General features: G+C 38.9%; 1 protein-coding gene across 1 annotated transcript in view; it reads left to right on the top strand.

Moving 5' to 3' along the window:
- The window catches only part of zdhhc13 (zinc finger DHHC-type palmitoyltransferase 13), a 34,995-nt gene extending 13,992 nt beyond the window's left edge, over nucleotides 1-21,003 (top strand). Inside the window, exons 7-17 of the mRNA XM_033038694.1 lie at nucleotides 9-171; nucleotides 1,595-1,726; nucleotides 2,547-2,680; nucleotides 6,175-6,275; nucleotides 8,104-8,228; nucleotides 11,131-11,193; nucleotides 12,694-12,787; nucleotides 14,274-14,357; nucleotides 16,157-16,314; nucleotides 18,209-18,300; nucleotides 20,580-21,003. Of these exons, the coding sequence (XP_032894585.1) occupies nucleotides 9-171; nucleotides 1,595-1,726; nucleotides 2,547-2,680; nucleotides 6,175-6,275; nucleotides 8,104-8,228; nucleotides 11,131-11,193; nucleotides 12,694-12,787; nucleotides 14,274-14,357; nucleotides 16,157-16,314; nucleotides 18,209-18,300; nucleotides 20,580-20,718 (1,285 nt within the window). The 3' untranslated portion in view covers nucleotides 20,719-21,003. The remainder of the gene's footprint in view (nucleotides 1-8; nucleotides 172-1,594; nucleotides 1,727-2,546; nucleotides 2,681-6,174; nucleotides 6,276-8,103; nucleotides 8,229-11,130; nucleotides 11,194-12,693; nucleotides 12,788-14,273; nucleotides 14,358-16,156; nucleotides 16,315-18,208; nucleotides 18,301-20,579) is intronic.
- The last annotated feature ends 465 nt before the right edge of the window (nucleotides 21,004-21,468 follow it).

Here is a 21,468-nt window from a genome sequence, read left to right as displayed (position 1 = left end):
TCATCCAGGCCCGAGCCTACCAGGTTTCTCATAAAATTAAATGCTTCGATAAATGCTGTTGACAAATTGCACAAGAACACACCTCTACACTGGGCAGTAATGTCGGGAAATGTGGCAGCAGTGAATGTGCTGCTGACTGTTGGTGCAAATGTTGAAGTTAAAAATGCAATGGTGAGTACCTAGCTCTTCTGTGTGATTTTCGTCAAGATGCATTTAAGTCGGTCACACATTCAACTGAGTTTTGTTTTAATGAAGCTTTCCCGATTGCCTTCAATAGTAGTACAAATATGGATGAAAGTGGATAGTGTACAGCATGTGAATCTATAGATAATTCATGAAGTACATTCAGTTGTGCATAGTATTTTGGCTCATTTCACTGATAAACACAATAAAGCTTGATATCTCTAATTTCTAGTAACCCCTGCATTCCCTCCTGGGAGGGGTGGGGAAGGGAGAGTAAAAGTGCAATTTATCCTTTGAGTCTACTGAACCATTCAATAAGATCATGATCGAACCAATCTTGTTTTCGGGACAATTTTACTGCTCCCTTCAATTACCTGCTGTTTCCTTTGCAGTTTAAATGTCTACCTGTCTTAACATTGAATATGTTAAATGACTGTAGAGCTGGTGTAAAGAATTCTAAAAATTATTATCCTGAGACATGAAATTCTTCCTCGACAACACCTTAAATAGATAAACCTTTATTCGGAAGCAACAAATAATCGAGGAGCTCAGTGAGTCGAGCAACATCTATGGACGTTTTGGGTCAAAGCCCTGCATCAGGTCTGAGAGTCAAAACTACTGGCAATGGAACAATGAAATCATTGCTCGATGCAGCTTTACAGGCCCATTTATAACACATAAATAGACAATGATCATTTATATAATAAAGTGATCATTAATAATACCATGTAGCCGGACTATAATAATGTAAAAGCGAAGTACACAGTGCAACCAAAACAAGTAGATCAGAGTTGATGAGGTGGTATTGTGGTTAATGTTATGCAGTGTTCAGAAGCCTAATGATTGCTGGAAAGAAGCTATTTTTTAAACCTGGATGAAATTGTTCTCGGGCTCCTGTACCATTTTTCCGCTGGTAGTCACAAGATGGGAGCATTGCCATGGTGGTGTGGGTCTTTGATATTAGCTGCCTTTTTGTGACAATGCCTTCCTTTGGTGGAGAGGTCCGTACCGCTGATGGACCGGGCGTTGTCTACCTGCTTTCTGGAGCCCCCTGGGCATTCAAGTTACTGAACCAGGCCATGGTGCGATCAAGCAGGTCTCTGGGCCACGAGCTGGGAAGTGAAACTAACCTAATGTTCATTTTAAGCCAACAGAGTAGAAAGAAAAGAGCAAGGAAATTACATTGAATTTTAAATAAAAATGAATGTAGTTTTGTGCTGTCTGATAAAGAAGATCTAATGTTGCAAGTTTAGTTTCCTTTAAATTTATCCTCAAATTGTTGCAGTTGGATGTTGATATACTTCTGAGCTTAATGTTTCTGAACTTTGAAGAATAATATTTAACGAAGACTTTAAAATGTTCTAACCTATCCTCTCACTGGTGAAACTAAAATTTACTAAATTGTTTCCAGGGAGAAACTCCTTTGGGGCTGGCCCAGCAAAACAGAAATCCCTGGATCATCCGCTGTTTGATTGACGCAAATATGCACAGAAGTAGAAGTCATTTTATGACAAAATTTATCAAGAATTTTGAAAAGTACAAGGTAGGAAATCAAGAGTATTTTCTTGTGAATGTGTTTTGATTCTAGGAATGCATTGTTCTATAGTGTATTTGATTATATAGTGCTAAGTTGTTTTATTGCTCCAACACTTTGTGTCCTTTGGTTTGTTAACCAACATCTGCAGTTCGTTTCTACACTAAAATATTGTGCAGGCTAGAAATCTGCAGTGAAGACGAAAAATGCTAGAAATATTGTAGTGCAGTGGACTCCAGACAGAGCCCCATGTTCAGTCCTGGCCGGGTGCTCTTGATGTAGAGTTTGCACATTCTCCCCACGACTGCATCTCTTTCTGCTGAGTCTCCGATTTCCTCCTGTAAATTCCACATTCATATGGATAAGTTGCAAAAGAATAAAGAAAGACCTGACAGGCACTCGAAGGAATAAATTGCCAGCCTGCAGTTGAATAAGAACGGGTGACTGGGACTGATTAAATTGCTCTGCGAGAAGTTGTCATTGTCCTGATGGGCCAAATGTCCACCGCCTGAAATGATCTGGTAGGATGCTGAGAGGAAGGGTAATTAGAAATGGACTATGAGGTGTTGGCCTTGTCTGTGATGCTCACACCCTGTGAATAAATAAATGAAAAGGCATTGTTTCACTTGCTCTACTCAAATTCCCCAGAATTTGATCCAATGCAACGCCCTCCCTCTGAGTGGAACATTTGCTGATAAAACCACTTCTCTCTGACCCCTTATCAGAATCCCTTCCTTTCTTTGCCTTTCACACCTGTCGTGCATTAAAATGCTGAAGAACGAAATATAAAGAAAAATAATGCTGACTGATTTGTCTTTTTGAACCGCAGCTTCTCCTGTTATTTGTGATGTCAGTGGGAGTGATATGGGTGACGGGCTACATAGCAGACATGGAATCTGACTCCTGGCTTCTGAAAGGAATATTGTTCGTTACCACTTGGTTCATAATACAGCTTGTAGTAAGGTAGGTGTCTGCGTTTGCACATTATCTTAATTCTCTTATGGTCCTTTCATTTTTATTCATTCTTTTCTGGAATACGATGTGGCTGGTAATTCACTCCAGCATTCATTCCTTGTTTAGACTTCAGAGATACAGCGTGGAAATAGGCCCCTCAGCCAACCAAGTCTGTGCCGACTAGCGATCCACGTAGACTAGCACTATTCTACACACTAGGGATAATTTACAATCTTTACCAAATCCAAATAACCTAGATCCTTGGCGCGTGGGTAGAAACTTGAGCACCCGGGGAAAACCCACGCGGTCCCAGGGAGAATGTACAAACTCTGACCGACAGCACTCGTAGTCAGGATCGAACCCTAGTCTCTGGCCCTCTAAGGCAGCAACTCTACCGCTGCACCACTGTGCCACCCTAAATTTATTTCCCTACCATACACCCATCCATAATCATACAAAGGTTACCCAACTTTATGTTTCGTGGTAGTATAGTGGGGCAAAAGCTGTGAAACACCGAGCAATACCCAAAAGGTTAAGACTTAAACCATATCCATTCCTAACAATTATTTGTTTGTTGTCTTTTTGAGTGTTATGCCCCATTTCAAGCTTTTGATATGATTTGTTTTTAAAGTATTGCTGATATATTTTGAAGCTGGGAAATCTACTTTGATGTGAATCGCTGGATGCTGGAATGAAGTAAAATAATGAATATCTGCAGCACAATAGACAGCAGTTAACATTGTGAATCAATGATCTTTCTTTGGAATCTTATGTAAAGCATGAACTGAGATGGATCCAGGATCCCCTGATAAAATGTCTAACATTTATTGATGCATTTGCCTACTGATTCATAATGGATGAATTACTTTTGTGCACTTAACTATCAGAAGTAATTTCACAATGGATCATATTTCCCAAAAGAAAATTGAAATTAAACTTGGCATTCTTTTGATACCTAGACACAATTTCTTAAGTAATAGGCTTCACAAAGCTACTTAAAAAATAGTTAAATGTTATATTTTTGGTGAAATTGTTTTGGGCTACACACACATACAGTGATGCTTGTAAAACAAATAATTGGCAGTGATATTTCAAAATATGCGGGATAATTCCACCTTGGGAAGAGAATATTGTGGAATTCTTTGCCACAGGTGACTGGAGGCGAAGTCAGTGGATATATTTATATTTCTTGATTTGTAGGGGTGTCAGATTATGGGGAGAAGGCAGAAGAATGGGTTTTTTGGAGGGAGAGGTAGGTCAGCCATGATTGAATGGCAGAGTAGACGATGGGCCAAATGGCCTAGTTCTACTCCTATCACATGATCTGATTGACTTGAATTGGTAGACTTCAATTAATCTGTAAGACTTGTTAAAAGTATGATTTTAATGTTGAGCAACTTGATTACTAAATTAAGTACAGAATATAACAATGAACTAAATAATCTTCCACAAAACAATTTTAATCAAGCTAGTATTTTAAGTTTACAAATGAAACGGGAGCCTCTTGATTTTTTGTGATGGGGAAACTCATCTTTCAGGGGCTCTTAAAAAAAAAAAACTTGATTGTCAATTTTTATGGAAGTTTTTCAGATAAGCATCTTCTAATTTTGCTTGCATAAATGGAAAAGAATGTTATTGTGTATTGCTGTCAGGTCTTAATTCTGACACCCGAAATTACTGGGAGTTTGAAATAGTAAAATGTTAATCAAGATCGATCATAGAGAGTTATTTCTGAAGTGCAATGACTCCTATAAGGTATCAACAAAACCAGATGAAATTGTAAATTTGTTAATATTGAAACCATGGGTTTTAGTTTTAGTTTAGAGATACAGCATGGAAACATGTCTTCAGGCCCATTGAATCCACACATGGCCATTGATCACTCATTCACGCTAATTCTACGTTATTCCACTTACCCAATCTCTGCACACAAGGGGCAATTTAGTGATGGACATCCTGCATGCCTTTGGGGATGGTGGAGGAAACTGGAGGAAGCCCACGTGGTCACAGGGAGAACAAGCAAACTCCGCACAAACAGCACCCCAGGTCAGGATTGGACCCAGGACTCTGGTGCTGAGGCAGCAGCTGCACCACTTTACCTCCCCTGCTTCAATATGGACTTGAAATATGTTTTGCTCAGTACACTTTGCTGACCAGTTCTGTGTCACTCTGTAACCAGGAGAGGGCAGTGTTTCTTCAAGTATTGCAGAATCAGACCATCTGGATTTTAAAATTATTATTTCAATTATGGCTATTGACAATGGAACAAATAGCAGTTCAATATAGATGAAGATTATAGCATATTTTCTTAATCATATGATCCTCAAAGTATCTATCCATATCCAAGGTTGGTGGATTTGCCAAAGAGAGATAAAATAGACTCGGCCTCTGGTGTAGAAGATTCAGATGAGACTCATTGCTATATTGCTTTGTGGTGGAGGATATTTCCATGGACAGAGGAATCAGAATAAAGGATGAATTTATTGGAATGGAATTGAGGAGAAATTCCTTTACAGAGTGACTGATGATTCTTTTGGATTCCCTGCTCTGGAGTGTTGATGAAGCACTTTTGAGTTGATTCAAAACCGAGGTTGATTAGATTTTTTGATATTAAAAGAATCAAGGGATGTCAAAATAGTGCAGGAAAGTTGAGCCGAGGCAGAAGATGAGCCATGACCTTAATGAAGGGTGGAGCAGGTTGAAGGGCTGAGTAGCCTTGTGTTTCTTTCCAATATTAATCTGAAAGGAGATAAATGAAAAAATATGGCTAAATTATGCAATACAGTGAAAGAATGCTCTTTTCAAATTGGTTATCTATACTAATCTGTGGCAGACAAAAATGCTGGACAAACTCAGCGGGTGAGGCAGCATCTATGGAGCGAAGGAAATTGGCGACGTTTTGGGTCAAGACCCTTTTTCAGACTGATGTGGGGGGGGGGGGTTGGGCGGGAAGAAGAAAGGAAGGGCGGAGACAGTGGGCTGTGGGAGAGCAGGGGAGGGCAAAGAAGGAGAAAGCAGGGACTACCTGAAATTGGAGAAGTCCATGTTCATACCGCTGAGGTGTAAATTACCCAAGCAAAATATGAAGTGCTGCTCCTCCAATTTACGGTGGGCTTCACTCTGGCCAAGGAGGAGGCCCAGGACAGAAAAATATACTAATCTGTGTGTATGCTTCCTTGTTAACATAGCAGTTCAGCTGAACCACACGGAACAACAAATCCAAAGTTTGATCCTTATTCTGTGTTAACTCTACAGATTTTCTGATCGACTCGCAGAAACTAGGAAGAAAAATAAGGCCATTTTCCTGAGCTTATCGTAGTCCTGAATGAGCAATCCTGCATAGCTGTAGAAACCTGATACAGTAAAGCATACGGTTGAGATTAGGCACTTGTTGCAACGGGAGGGGTATGACATCTTAATGAGCAGAGTAAAAAACGGACAGAAAAAGATGAAGAAAGTTGACATTCAATAACTCATGGTTTAATATTTGTTTTCTTCCATAGACGGTTTGTGAGTGAGCAGACATTTAGCTACATTCCATTGGCATTTTTAACAGCGTCGCTCTTTTGGATGGTCATTACGTGGTTCATACGGTTCTTGCCCGATATCCTTTTTGTTAATCCTGGTGTGAAAACATAGAAACATAGAAACATAGAAAGTAGGTGCGAGAGTAGACCAAAAGATTGACCTCGGATTGAAACTAATTTCAGTCAATTGCTATATATTCAAAAGTGTGTCCATGCCTAGATGTGTAATGCATTGTGTCCCCATCCACGGTCTGATCAGAGTTCTGCTGCAGATGTTATTTAATCACCCAAAGAATTGAACAGTTTAATCAGTTTTTGGAGTCTCCAATGCCTTGGATCAGATGGTCTGAGACACTGCTCCAAACTGTCAGTAAATGCATCTCAGGCCCAGCTGCCAGAAATAGTCATAGAGTCACACAGTGTAGAAACAGGCTCTTCAGCCCAACTTGCCCACAATGACCAACCTGCCCCATCTACTCTAGTCCCACCTGCCTGCCTTTGACTCATATCCCTCTACACCTATCCTATCTCAGATGCAAGGGAATGGTTTGAACTGTCTATTCCTTTAAGTCTGTAGGAGGGTGTCTGTCTCCTTCCAGTACTTTTAGATAATGTCTTTGCACAGTTTTGAGAATTCTCTACACTGGGAGCGATTTAAGAAAACACCATTTCAACAACACATGACGAAAGGCATTTGGGAGTGGGCAATATATGCTGCTCTGCAGTCAAAATGCACGGCCAGTAAGTTAAGGAATAGATTAGGAATATCATAGGAACAGGCATAAGGGGCTGAGTGGCCAACTTCAGCTTTTAATACACATCCTAGCCAAGGACACACTTTGAGGAAGAATTTATTGAAGCACTCTATATTTATGCTATTATTTAGCAAAACTTTTGTGGTATCAACCGGACTAGATATTTTAATTATGTGTCCCTTATGCAAGAACAGAAGTAATTTCTGTATTAATATATATTTTATCCTTGCAAGAGAAGTATCATTTCTGAAAGAACCGCTTTTACAAATGACTTCAATTTACTTTAGTTCTTCCCATAACTAGATCTCATGTTTTGCTTGACCAGTAACAGTATTCATTTAACTAGACTGCAGTCAAACAAAATATTGGATTGTATTCACCAGTTAATTGGAATTGATCACTGGCTAGCCATGTGCCACCCAGCATAAACTCAAAGGGTTGTGTGGCATCCTGTGTTGCAGTGATTCTATGATCTGCTATTGCTAGGTAGAATACACTGGAGGGCTTGCTTGTAACTATATAATCTTTTCGATGACTGTATAGCAGGTAACAAAAAAGCTTTTCATTGTACCTCGATACACATGACAATAATAAATTAAATAAACTACCAGTTGTTAATTGGAAGACTCAGTCCAACCCTGGTTTGAATTGTGCACGTGCTGATGACTGTATGGAACTCTGATATCTGTGGTAACTCTGATATCTGTGGTCACTGGCCCTAAATGTTTGGTTTGCATTGGAAAAAAAAATCATTGTTTGTAATGCTATCATAGATTTGGTACAGAACTGCATTTAAACTAAATGTAAACCGTTATTCTAAAATTATTTCATTTTCAATAGTTTTCTCAATCATGTTTCTGTGAATAATATGTCTCACTTTGTTTGATTTTTAATGTATTGATTATAGATTTGCTGTTTGTTTTGTCTGATATGTCTATGTTGTAGTGAGTGATGATTGACTTTTCCAATGTGTATGATTTAAATGTCCTTTATCAGTTTTAAAATGTGTGGGCATATCCTTGATTTACAAATGTTATCTTCCACAAAAGATGGCTTTTAAATATTTGTTTTCTGATTATTTATGGCATATTTGTATTCTGATTATGTATTAGAATATATTGCCTACTGACATTTCCTTAACCAAGCTCACATTTGCCTTATTCAGAGTTTCAGATTCCATTTGCTATCAGCATAACAGGTTGTGTCTATTACTTCTATAAATCCTGGTCCGTAGGCCCAGGATATATAAAGTCTTCGGAGGAAGAGAAGAAAAAGGTAATTGTACATGAGAATTTACTTTTCTGAAACGATGTTAGCAACAAGAGGGCTCACTTTCTTTTGATTGTGCCCTGATTTTTTTCATTCCATTCGCTTAGTGGCTTGCGTTTGCTTTTTATCTCTTTACCTTAGTCAAAGAAGTAAAAATAAAATTGAATGTGACTTTTAACATTAAAATATAAAGACAATTTACAGACAATAAAATAGAAATGAAAATAGACCAGCGCGATTTGGGTACCTATGTCTTTGCCACAGCTGAAATTGATGCAACAAAAATCCAATTGGCTTCAAATTTTTGTTGCATCAAATGGACGCAACAAAAATCCAATTACTTTTATTTGTTTTATTTTATTTATTTTATTATTTTATTATTTATTTCAAACAGAATAAAAGAATAAAAAGCAAGTGTGAAACAGCATACAAAAAACAAAACAAAACAGTGCTGGGACCCCAGCTATTTACAATATATATTAATGATCTGGATGAGGGAATTGAAGGCAATATCTCCAAGTTTGCGGATGACACTAAGCTGGGGGGCAGTGTTAGCTGTGAGGAGGATGCTAGGAGACTGCAAGGTGACTTGGATAGGCTGGGTGAGTGGGCAAATGTTTGGCAGATGCAGTATAATGTGCATAAATGTGAGGTTATCCATTTTGGTGGCAAAAACAGGAAAGCAGAATATTATCTAAATGGTGGCCGACTAGGAAAAGGGGAGATGCAGCGAGACCTGGGTGTCATGGTACACCAGTCATTGAAAGTAGGCATGCAGGTGCAGCAGGCGGTGAAGAAAGCGAATGGTATGTTAGCTTTCATAGCAAAAGGATTTGAGTATAGGAGCAGGGAGGTTCTACTGCAGTTGTACAGGGTCTTGGTGAGACCACACCTGGAGTATTGCGTACAGTTTTGGTTTCCAAATCTGAGGAAGGACATTATTGCCATAGAGGGAGTGCAGAGAAGGTTCACCAGACTGATTCCTGGGATGTCAGGACTGTCTTATGAAGAAAGACTGGATAGACTTGGTTTATACTCTCTAGAATTTAGGAGATTGAGAGGGGATCTTATAGAAACTTACAAAATTCTTAAGGGGTTGGACAGGCTAGATGCAGGAAGATTGTTCCCGATGTTGGGGAAGTCCAGGACAAGGGGTCACAGCTTAAGGATAAGGGGGAAATCCTTTAAAACCGAGATGAGAAGAACTTTTTTCACACAGAGAGTGGTGAATCTCTGGAACTCTCTGCCACAGAGGGTAGTTGAGGCCAGTTCATTGGCTATATTTAAGAGGGAGTTAGATGTGGCCCTTGTGGCTAAGGGGATCAGAGTGTATGGAGAGAAGGCAGGTACAGGATACTGAGTTGGATGATCAGCCATGATCATATTAAATGGCGGTGCAGGCTCGAAGGGCCGAATGGCCTACTCCTGCACCTAATTTCTATGTTTCTATGTTTCTAAGAATATTTATAAAGTGTCATAAACAATATCTATAAATAAATGAAATCGTATATGTCTGAAAAGGACTTAAGTTACACTGTTGGAGTAAGTTCTACTTTCAGTGTTGGCTGCGTCATTGAGTAGCATTCTTGTATGAATCAGGAAGTTGTGGTTTCAAGTCTTGATCTACATCTCAGTGCAGTATGGTTGAAATGCTACATGGTCAGATGTGCATTAATTTGGACGAGATGTTGATCTGGGAACCGTTTATGTACTTAGTTGGATGTACAAGGTGCAATGCTGTATTTCAAGGAAAAATAGGTGAATTATGCCATGTCACCTGCCCAGTATTTATCTTCTAATTGAATATATGAACGTTCAAATTAGGAGCAGCTGTTGACAACTCTGTCACTTGGAATCTGCTCCCCTATTCAATAAGATTATAGCTCTGTATTCTCATCCCCTGCAGCATCTCTTCTTCCTGGTTTGCAAGACTACATTTACTTAATGTTAAAAATATAAACACTCTCTTTTTACCGCCCTTCGAGGAAGCATTTCCAAGACTGACAAACTGCAGAGAAAGTTTTCCCTCATCACAATCTTAAATGTGTGAGCCCTTATTTTTAAATGTTGACTTGTAAGTTCATGTCATAGAAGCAGAATTAGGCTATTCAGCCCATTGAGTCTACTCCACCATTCAATCATGGCTGATCTTCTTTCCCTCTTATGCCATCCAGTCTTTGACATTTCCAGCCTGTGAAGATGATTCTCACTGCCTACTCTCTTTATGCTTCAACATATTAAATACGTCTATCAGGTCTCCCCTCAACCTCTGGATTTCTAGAGAAAACAACTCAAGTTTGTCCACCTCTTGTAGCTAATACTACCTGATCCAAGCATCATCCTGGTAAACCTCTTGAGCATCCTCTCCAAAGCCTCTACATCCTTCCTGTAATGAGATGACAATTTTTCATGTCATCAGTAAATTTATTAACCATGTCTTTTGCACCTTTGTTCAAAGCATTCAGCTAGTTTATTTAAAGTTGACCCTACAGGGCAAACCAGTCATTACATTTTGGTGTACACATAAACGACCTTGTGTGCCTATTATTTTGCCTTTTGGCCATCCAATTTTCTATCCAATTTGTTACCACCTTGAGAATTTAGACCATCCAATCATTAGCATGTTTTTCTCTGGCACCTTGTTATGTGCATATTGATAATAGCATTTTCAACACTGAGAATTCAGAAAGTACTTAATGATATCTGACCTCCGAAACGGATGTGAAAGGGGCTAATCTGTTTTCCTTTATCGTTCAGCCTGAAAGTACATATTTCTACATTTTTATTCAATGCCAAATTAACTAATACAAGATAAAATAACTTGTAGGCAATGTATATTCTACAACAACTATGTTTGAAATCTGTTTTAGAATGTTGATTACATTTATGCTCCTAATCTATTTTCCAGACTGTTGTCGCACTTGCAGAAGCAGATTGCCTAGACCCAAGGATTTTCTGTACTTTGTGTCTTGTAAGTGATGATTATTGATAAACAGTTGACTGACAAACGGTTCTACAATAGAATTAATTTGCCAAAATTATTGGCAATTTTATATTTGTATCCAAAAGTACAATTATTATGGAGGTAAATGTTTTACAGAACTCTCATTAAGTTAAATATTGGCAATTTCTACTTGATGCAACAATTATTTTGCAGTTGAGTTGCCTTTCCTTCCCTCTAGCTTATCTCTCAAGATTTTTATTTCATTCAAACCTTCCCTTCCTTCACCTAATCCAGTGTGAAGGATGTTCATTCATGCTCCTAGTACCCTCCCTTGTTTTTCTTTGTGTAGTAGCACCTTGGCTTTTTATTTATTTAATCTTAGAGCAGCATGACATTTAAAAATTATTTGTTTGACCTCACTTTGTTAGTTCTAAGATCGTACAAATGCCAACTCATTTACAAATACACTTGCATGCAATAGATTGAACTGTTAATTGGTTTACACAATATCTATTATGGTAGTCACAAAGTGCTGGAGTAACTCAGCGGGTGAGGCAGCATTTCTGGAGTAAAGGAATGGACGACGTTTCGGGTCGAGACCCTTCTTCAGACTGAAGAAGGGTCTCGACCCGAAACGTCGCCCATTCCTTTTCTCCAGAGTTGCTGCCTCACCCACTGAGTTACTCCAGCACTTTGTGTCTACCTTTGATTTAAACCAGCATCTGTAGTTCCTTCATACACATTTTATCTATTATGGCAGAGTTGGCTCAGTTTATTAGATTGATCATAACAGGGAAACACAGAAAAAGACAATAAGATCTTGTATTTTCCTCATCTTCAGAAAATGAAAGAGTAAGCTGTTGGATCCTATAACTTTAAACTAACAGATTTATTAATGGGAATTAAATGATTGTGTCAAATGTCTCTTTCAATATAAAATGCAAAACCACAAAGAATGAATGACTAATTTATAACAACTAGCCTCTGTGTGACATAACCACACAGCTGCTATAGAAAGTTATAGTTTAAAGCTTCACTAGATGCAGGAGTTGCCAATCGGCCTTCGTCATAACTGTTCTCTTATCACTTTGTCACTTTCCTGTGCTAAACCTTGTCCCTTGATTCTTTTAATGTGCAAACATCTGTTGATCTCCAAAGAAAAATTGAACATTTGCCTGGTTAAACTTCAGAATTAGTTACAACTCGTTATTAAGTCAGTAATCAAAGAGGAAGAGCAATTTGTCTTCCTAAAATAGATTCATCGGATGGTCATCAGCAAGTACACTTGTGGGAACAAGACTTAGAGTTTTCATATATAATTTGACTCAACCCCTAACCACATGTGGTGCTACTAGCTTTTTGCAGTAATTATCCTCAAAATACCACTGCTCAACAAAACCATATTAGTGATTGTAATAATTTTCAACTGTGATCCTTCTATTTCCCTTGATTTTTATGATGCCTATTGTATAGTCTGAATGTACATCATTTTTGCAAAAATAAAAGTTTGCTTTAAAATATTTTCAGGTCCGGAAACCTCTCCGATCTAAGCACTGTCCCATTTGCGACTGCTGTGTGGCCAAGTATGATCATCATTGCGCTTGGATTGCAAGCTGTATTGGTGAGTCATCGTTTGTTACAAGACATTCTCAATGACTATCATCCGCAAGCACTTGGTCTTCTGAACGATAGTTGTGGAAATAATTTAAGCTAAAAACATCCCGTTGGCCTTCAAGTAGAAACCAGTGAGATGCTGCAATTTTCGTCATCAGGGATGACTAAATAAATCAAACTACACTGGTCGTTACCCCTGAGTTACAACGTTGATTCTTCCAGGAACCGGTCTTGTTTGAACTGTAGTGTCATGGTTAAGGTTAGGTCAGCTCAATTATGGTTTTCTAGCCGATCTTGTCACTTCTGTATGGGGATTGCATAATGGTAGCCAATGCTCTTCTACATTAATCTCCAAACCACCTGCATTGTTTGCTTTTCATTGCACTAAATAAATTGCTAAATTATAGTTATTCTTTAAAATCCAGTTGTGCTTGGATATTTCAAGAATATGCAGTGAGCAAGTTATTTCTAAGTTAGAATGCAGACAAAAATCCTATTATTTAAGGAACCAAATCACTTGAGTTCTTGTAGTTTATGCGACATCCAGTGTCAGTTTGTTTCTCAAGTCTAGTCTAATTTTTGTCTCTTCTTCACACGAATGTCTTGCCATTGTGTTTGCAAACCTGTTGTGTTGCTGCTGCAAGTAAGAATTTAATTGTTCTGTTTCTGGACCCACGATAGTAAAACACTCCCTCCCCTCCTCTCTTGGCCTTTCTTTCATAATCATCATTTGGGAGGTTTGAGTAGTCACAACGCTGAAACTGTGTAGCACCAGTGAAACTACTTTCATCAGCCCAAATCAAAACGCAAACCCACTCTAACCAGCTTTCCCTTGTCATTTGCTACAAAACTTGACAAAGATTTGCAGATGCAGCCCCATTGATTATGATATTATAAATTTAAAAAAATAGTTCTAGTCTCAGAGGAATGAGAGTGTATATATATTTTTTGATTTGTATATCTATTCTAATTTCTTGTACCATTTTATTGCAACCACCTTATGTGTTTTGCACTATTTATAGTCCAGGGGCCTTTTAGTTGTGCTCTAATGTAGTACTCCATCTGCTTATTCATCTTCCAAGATATAGCAAGTCTACATTATCACTGAAACACAATGTTGGGTCGTCCAGTTCTTTGGGTTGGGTCCAAATGCTTTTTTTTTTTGGAATATTTTGTTTTCGAAAACTGAGTTAGTTATGACATTTTGCAGTTTAAGTAATGATGTTAATCAGTTTCTTTTGTTTGATTGTAGAACTGATTTAAAAATGTATATATGTTGTGCCATTTTGGAGCGGATATTTTGCCTCTTATGATACTCTTGGGGGAAAAAAAGTTTCTATTCACAATATTAAAGTTTGTAAAAGGAAAATAAAGTTTGTAAAAGGAAGATATATTTACCCAAGGTCTCAAAGGAAAGCAATCTACTTATGAATAATATCAAAATAGTACAATTATTTCCTTTGTCACAGAATGTTTTTATTTTAACAAAACAGGTGCTTGGAATCAGCGATATTTTGTTAGCTTCCTGTTTTTCCTGTTCACATTCGTTCTCTGGATGAGCTATGGAACATTTGTGTGTAAGTGACATTCTTCCGCAGTCCTATTCATTGCCTTTCAAAAAGCAAGACTATAATATTAAAATATAATTGAATTATATTTTCTTGCATGTTGATGTGCCTGTTGTCTTCAATTAAAGGCACAAATCTTAATGACATCATTTATGCAAGATTCATTTTCTTATCAAATTACCAAAAAGGACCATATGACCGATATCAGCGTTGTCACGCTTGGATGACAAACAAATACTCACTCTAATGTAGACACAGAAGAGGGTAGTCTGAAGAGGGGTCTCGACCCAAACCGTCACCCATTCCTTCTCTCCACAGATGCTGCTTGCCTCGCAGAGTTACTCCAACTCTTGTGTTTATCTTCGGTTTAAACCAGCATCTGTAGTTCCTTCCTACACATATTCTAATGTGTTTGATTTAGCTCAAGAAGAACACACTTCCCTTGTCCACGACTGGTTTGTTCCGTGTACAAGATTGATGATGGTCCTTATGCATGTTCCTCAAGGCATGAATAGAAAGGTTCACAGCATTGAAGTAGAACCTTTTAATATTTCTTTAAATATAATTGTAATTAGTACTTCTCTTTCTTGAAAGTGATTTTTTTTTAAAATCTAAGTTAATTGGCTTTTGTACATTGCATCTGGTATGAGGGAGTAACAGGAGAATCAAAGGGAATTGATGGGCATGTGAAAGGAAATGGAAGGTGAAGTGGGTGTATGGAACTGATGGGTGTGCTCTGGGAACTAGTATAACTCAATGAGGCAAATGGTTATCTCCTGTGTCATGAAAAAATATCGGTAGAGAAGTTAGGGTGCATATCTATTAGAATTATTTATTTTATTCATGTCAGATCGGGGGGAGCTCCCCCCCCCCCTTACTGTTTTAATTTAACTTTGGGATTATTAATCAGTTGATGAATTTAGTTGGATATTTGGACAATAATTCTACTGAGTTGATCAGATCAAAATAATATTTGAGTGAGGGAATAAGATACAGGAGGGGGAGGAGTTGGTCATATGACTTCTCAAGCCTGCCCTGTCAAAATATTCACTGTGACCTGAGAAAGAGAAAAGCAGCAACTTTATTGCTAACAGAGCTGTGGGAGAAGAGTCAAGACCCCACAGTCTGTGAGCGCTTTCTCTCCGAGTGACCCTTACAACTGGTTTATATATATATTTTATTATCAAACAATGACAGGGGTTTACATTATCTGGGTGAGGGACTAGTAAACCCCTTAGCAACTTTATCATGTTTTTCAATCATAGTGGCTCAGCCGTATATATTTTGGCAATTACAGGCGTTCAGCATCTGGCCTGACGACTTAGCTATGCACCATTCTCTACTTGACATTTAAGCCAACAGTGTTAATGTTCATTGGAATCTTAACCACGACCACGGAGTCTTCAGCAAGTGGGTCGGAAGGAACTGCAGGTGCTGGTTTGCACCGAAGACGGACACAAAATGCTAGATTAACTCAGTGGATACAGGCAGCATCTGTGGAGAGAAGGAATGGGTCGACCAGAAATGTCACCAGTTTCTTCTCTCCAGAGATGCTGTCCGTGCCGCTGAGCTACAGCATTTTGTGTCTATCTCCAGCAAGTGGGATTTGCCTCAGTAGCATTAGTTTCCCCGAGCCAACCAGCTATAGGCACAGATCCTAATTGTCAGTATTAAAATAATTTTTTTTTTTTTTTTAATTAATTCATAATATACAGTAGCACTGTCTACAATAATTAGTCTGCTCCATTAACTACTACATTTGGACATGGTGCATTCTAGGAAGTAATCTTTTCCTTTCACTCTTGTAGATTGGTCCTCACATTGTCCAACCAGCTACGAGAAGGATGGATTATGGGCACTCCTGACCCAAATTATTTCATGTTCTCCATGGATAGTTTGGATTTTTCTCCTCGTGATATTCCATTCCTCATGGGTTACTTTTCTGTTATTAAACCAGCTCTATCAGGTAATAGTCTTGCTTCTGAATGTCCCTTGGCAATAACTTTGTGCTATGCTAAACATGCCCTGTTTCACGGTGGGGCGGAGGGTGGGGGGCAAATGCAATGGTGCAGTGGTCACATGCAATGAGGGACAGTGAAATGCCTTTTGCTTACAGTTCAGTGAAGGTATCACTCTACATAAGCATAATCTTAGTTGAGCACAAGTTTATAGTAATAGAGTACATTGAGACAGCATACAAAAATGGCCATAATTGTTCATGATTCAAGTCCAAGTTGTTATAAATATAGGGTTCTTAAGATGGTCATAAAGGCCCGTTGTCCTGGCGATGTTGCAGGGTTGGCCTGGCCAAGCAAAGTTGTTAGTGTCTTCTACTGCTGCTCTACCACTATGTGTCGCTGCAGGCCACGTCCGGTAGACCTGAGGTAGATGCGAAAGGTTGTGCACGACCATCCCCCTTGCCATAAATGATCACCTGAGAATTCTGGCGTGCAGTAATGCACGTGTTATATATTTATGGAAGTAATCTATTAATTGCAGACTATGGTTTTCTTTAAAACCATTCTACTGCAATTATGTGAGAAGTTATCCTCTGGTTCCTGCTATTGAGCACCAGTCATTGAAAGTAGGCATGCAGGTGCAGCAGGCAGTGAAGAAAGCGAATGGTATGTTAGCATTCATAGCAAAAGGATTTGAGTATAAGAGCAGGGAGGTTCTACTGCAGTTGTACAGGGTCTTGGTGAGACCACACCTGGAATATTGCGTACAGTTTTGGTCTCCTAATCTGAGGAAAGATATTCTTGCCATAGAGGGAGTACAGAGAAGGTTCACCAGACTGATTCCTGGGATGGCAGGACTTTCATATGAAGAAAGACTGGATAGACTCGGCTTGTACACGCTAGAATTTAGAAGATTGAGGGGGGATCTTATAGAAACGTACAAAATTCTTAAGGGGTTGGACAGGCTAGATGCAGGAAGATTATTCCCGATGTTGGGGAAGTCCAGAACAAGGGGTCACAGTTTAAGGATAAGAGGGAAGTCTTTTAGGACCGAGATGAGAAAATCATTTTTTACACAGAGAGTGGTGAATCTATGGAATTCTCTGCCACAGAAGGTAGTTGAGGCCAGTTCATTGGTTATGTTTAAGAGGGAGTTAGATGTGGCCCTTGTGGTTCAAGGGATCAGGGGGTATGGAGATAAGGCAGGTACATGATACTGAGTTGGATGATCAGCCATGATCATATTGAATGGCTCGAAGGGCCGAATGGCCTACTCCTGCACCTATTTTCTATGTTTCTATGTTTCTAAATGGCATCCCAAAAGTGACGATTGGAAGACTACTTGTGCATTACATCGTTGAACAAGTTTTAGCTGGATCGGCATTTGGAAAAAGCAGAACTTTGTTTTCTCTTTAAAATACTCTCTCAGAGAATATTGTTTATCAATTACATATTTGCTGTGTATTTATTTTTAGTGCAGCTTGTAATGTTTACACAGTTAATGTGCACCAACTCAATGAAGCAGCCTGTGGAAAAAATGTCTTCTGTCATGAATATTTTGGGTTAAGTCTGTGCTTTGAATGGTTTAAGTGCTCGGGATTACAGGATTCTGCCAAGCCTGCTCAATCCTGACAATTCTCTTGATCTGGCTCTGCTGACTGCTGGCAATGTGTGTATGAGTGTGCCTGTTCTTTGTTTGGCAAGACTGCTAAAGTTGTAGAATTAAGATCGCGTTTACTGTGTTAAGAGTACAGCGGATAACATCAAATGCTGAATCGCAAACTAGACATTCCAGTTACTTATCGAAACAGTTTAATCATCATTTTTATTTCATGTGTTTTTAAAAATTATGGTTCAAATAAAAAAAATAGCCAGACAGCTTTATTTTTTTTTTCCATCTAGATTTTGTACTTGGGTCTAACAACAAGCGAACGGCGCAGTCTGATGAAAAATGCACATTCTGGACGTCTTGGACTTCGGCAAAATCCATTCAAGTAAGTATTTCGCAGTTGTCAAAAGAATATTTATGGTAAATCAATTTCACCCAATTCTAGTGTAACCTCAGGGGCACATTAAGGCATCCTTTACTCCCATCAGGGAGATAAGGTGAAAATGGAGAGCAGTGGAGGAAGTCAGCAGGTCACGCAGTGGAGTGAAATGGACACAACATTTCAGTTAATCTGAAAGAATGGAAGGGAAGGAACTAGTATAAAAGGGGGATGGGGAGGGAGAGAGACATGAGCAAACAGGCGATGGGTGGATACAGATGAGGATGAGTTGATTGGCTGATAAATCAGATGGGAGACGGAAGAGTGGAGTTAGTCTGTTGGGTTATAAGTGAAGGGCAAAAATGTTGCTGATTGTGGAATCTTACACTAAAGGAAGGTGAAGAGGATGAGTGATGGTAGATTGTTACAGCACTTATCACCTCCTGCACTCTGTTGCTATCTCTCCTTCTTTCCCCAACTGATTGACATCTGCCAATTAACCCACTTCTCACCTGTATCCATTGATTGCTTACTAGATACTTCCCTTTACTCTTTCATTGTAGGTGAAGGGTCCCAACCCAGAACGACACTTATCCATTTCCCTCCACAGAAGCTGCCTGTGCAGCTGAGTTCCTCCCGCTGTTCGTTTTCTTTTTGCTACAGATTCCAGCTTCTGCAGTCTCGTGTCTCTCCTATCTAATTAGGAAGTTTATATATATATAATATATATATATATATATATATATATATATATATATATATATATATATATATATATATATATGCACTTTATCAGATTAATTAAAGCATTCCAAAAGGGACAATTGCAGAATTCCTTTTCTTTCGTCTTAATGTTATAGGATATATCAAATTCAGCCTTTAGATTTTTTGTGTTTATCCTCCCGTCTAGAGAATATTCTTTTAATTAATTCCATATTCCATGAACCAGATTACACATACCAATGTACCAACCTTGGGTATTTATATAAATCCTGGAACGGAGGTTTAATGGCTTGCTTTTAAACAAAAAAAATGGCCAACAGAGTCAAGTTGATGTGTTCCTTATACCACCTCAACGTCCTCCAATTTACTTCCTAGCCATTTGAAGGCCGACAAAATGGTCACATGTCTCAATATCGGCCTTGGAAAATTGATAGAGCTGCCATAAAATCTGCAGAAATTGCCCTTCAAGTGACACAATCCCAGGAGTTGTGCACAGAGTAATCCATCATTTTCTTTCTCTTGCCGGCAACTTTCATAATTTGAAGCATATATACAACCGCCATCAAAATAAAAGACACAGCTGTTCCAGAGTATTACGTAATGTTAAGGGTGGTAATGCTGTGACTATCAGTCCAGCACAGTGTACACTGATAGGGATACAGAATAACTAAAAGATAAATTCAGACATGGGGGGCGGCACTGTGACGGCAATAGAGGTGCTCCCTTGCAGCACCAGAGACCTGGGTTCGATCCTGACTACAGGTGCTGTCTGTATGGAGTTTGTACGTTTTACCCATGACTTGTGTGGGTTTTCTCCGGGTGCTGCCGTTTCCTCCCACACTCCAAAAACGTACAGGTTTGTAGGTTGATTGGTGTTGGTAAATTTGTAAATTGACCCTCGTGTATGCAGGGTAGGATTAGTGTAAGTGGATCGCTGGTCAGCGTGGACTCGATGTTTCCATGCTGTATCTTTAAACTAAACATTCAATTATTCCCGTTCAATACTTGTGATTATTGCAACAGAAGATTAATATATTAAATAGTTTTATGTTAGTCTCACATGTCACAGATTTTAAAAATGTTAACTAGTTTCAGTTCAGTGACTGCCTTGATCTTCAGGGGGAGGACCAAGACATTCACCAAAGTGAAGCTAGGAAAGGTTTTGGCCCGAAACGTTACCTATCTCCTTCACTCCATAGATGCTGCTGCACCCGCTGAGTTTCTCCAGCATTTTTGTGTACCTAGGGTTGAGATTGTTGGGGCACTGCCTTCCACTGTAAAGCGTGGTCATTGGGCACCAGGCCGCCAACAATATCATGTCTGGTCCAAGGGATGGGTGTAGGTTTCATTCCTGCTGTCCAGATGCAGTTGTTCCTGTGTTATATTACAGGTGAGGGCTCGACTCAATGAAACGTCTAATTGATTTGTGTGAGGTGAGATTCCTGACATTCAGTCGGGCCCCAGTAGAGCGAGGTTGCAAGTGGAATATAAAGAGGATGCATTATGCTTCTAATCATATCATGGTTTGTGATTAAAATTAAATTGTTATTCATTAATTACAGTCATGGCTGTTTCCAGAATCTAGTGGACTTCTTCCAGTGCCGCTGTTTTGGTCTGTTTAAACCAAGCAAAGTTGACTGGAGTCAGCTTTACACCATGAGCCTTGAGCAGCCAAGAACAACTCAGTTTCAGTTTGTATGATAAGCGTGTGGGGGGAAATTTGTAATGATTTGTATGTATAGATTTCTTGCTTGCGATGGAAGATAAGAACGGGCAAATGTTTCCTATCAGTTGTATAATTCATGTACATCTCAGGTGATATGTGATTTCAATAACTTAAATTGTGGTTTTGTTTTAAACGTTTTGAGACATGCTCGGCTTCAGTAAGTAATGGGGTACTTGTCAAAGAGTATCAATGTCAGGGGGTAAAATGTAAGTCATATATTTGTGAATAAGATTAAAATCAAATTGATACTTTAAAATGTATAAAATTGTACACTTTTTAATGAGATATTTTTACAATTACCATTTCTTGTTGAGGATAAAATGACCGTTAATTTCAAAGATAAACCTTCATGTATGATTTGTGTTCCCGGATATGGACACGCCTGAATTTTTCAACATATTCCCTCTTGTCTCCAATTGCACCATCGCTCAAAGTCTGTTTTGTCAATGTTCAAGAGCTGAGTCGAGAGTGTTTAATTGTCACATGTACTGAAAACAAATTATTACTTGCAGCAGCTTAACAGGTCTGTAAACAAAGTACTCATAGATCATAAGGTCATAAGTGATACGAGTAGAATTAGGCCATTCAATCAAGGCTGATCTATCTCTCCCTCCTAACCCCGTTCTCCTGCCTTCTCCCCATAACATCTGATTCCTGTACTAATCAAGAATATATCTATAGGTACACAAAAATGCTGGAGAAACTCAGCGGGTGCAGCAGCATCT

This window comes from Amblyraja radiata, chromosome 20, assembly GCF_010909765.2.
Source record: "Amblyraja radiata isolate CabotCenter1 chromosome 20, sAmbRad1.1.pri, whole genome shotgun sequence".
NCBI lineage: Eukaryota > Metazoa > Chordata > Chondrichthyes > Rajiformes > Rajidae > Amblyraja > Amblyraja radiata.
Note: the sequence above shows the minus strand (reverse complement) of the source record. Positions and strands in the feature narration are given on the sequence as shown.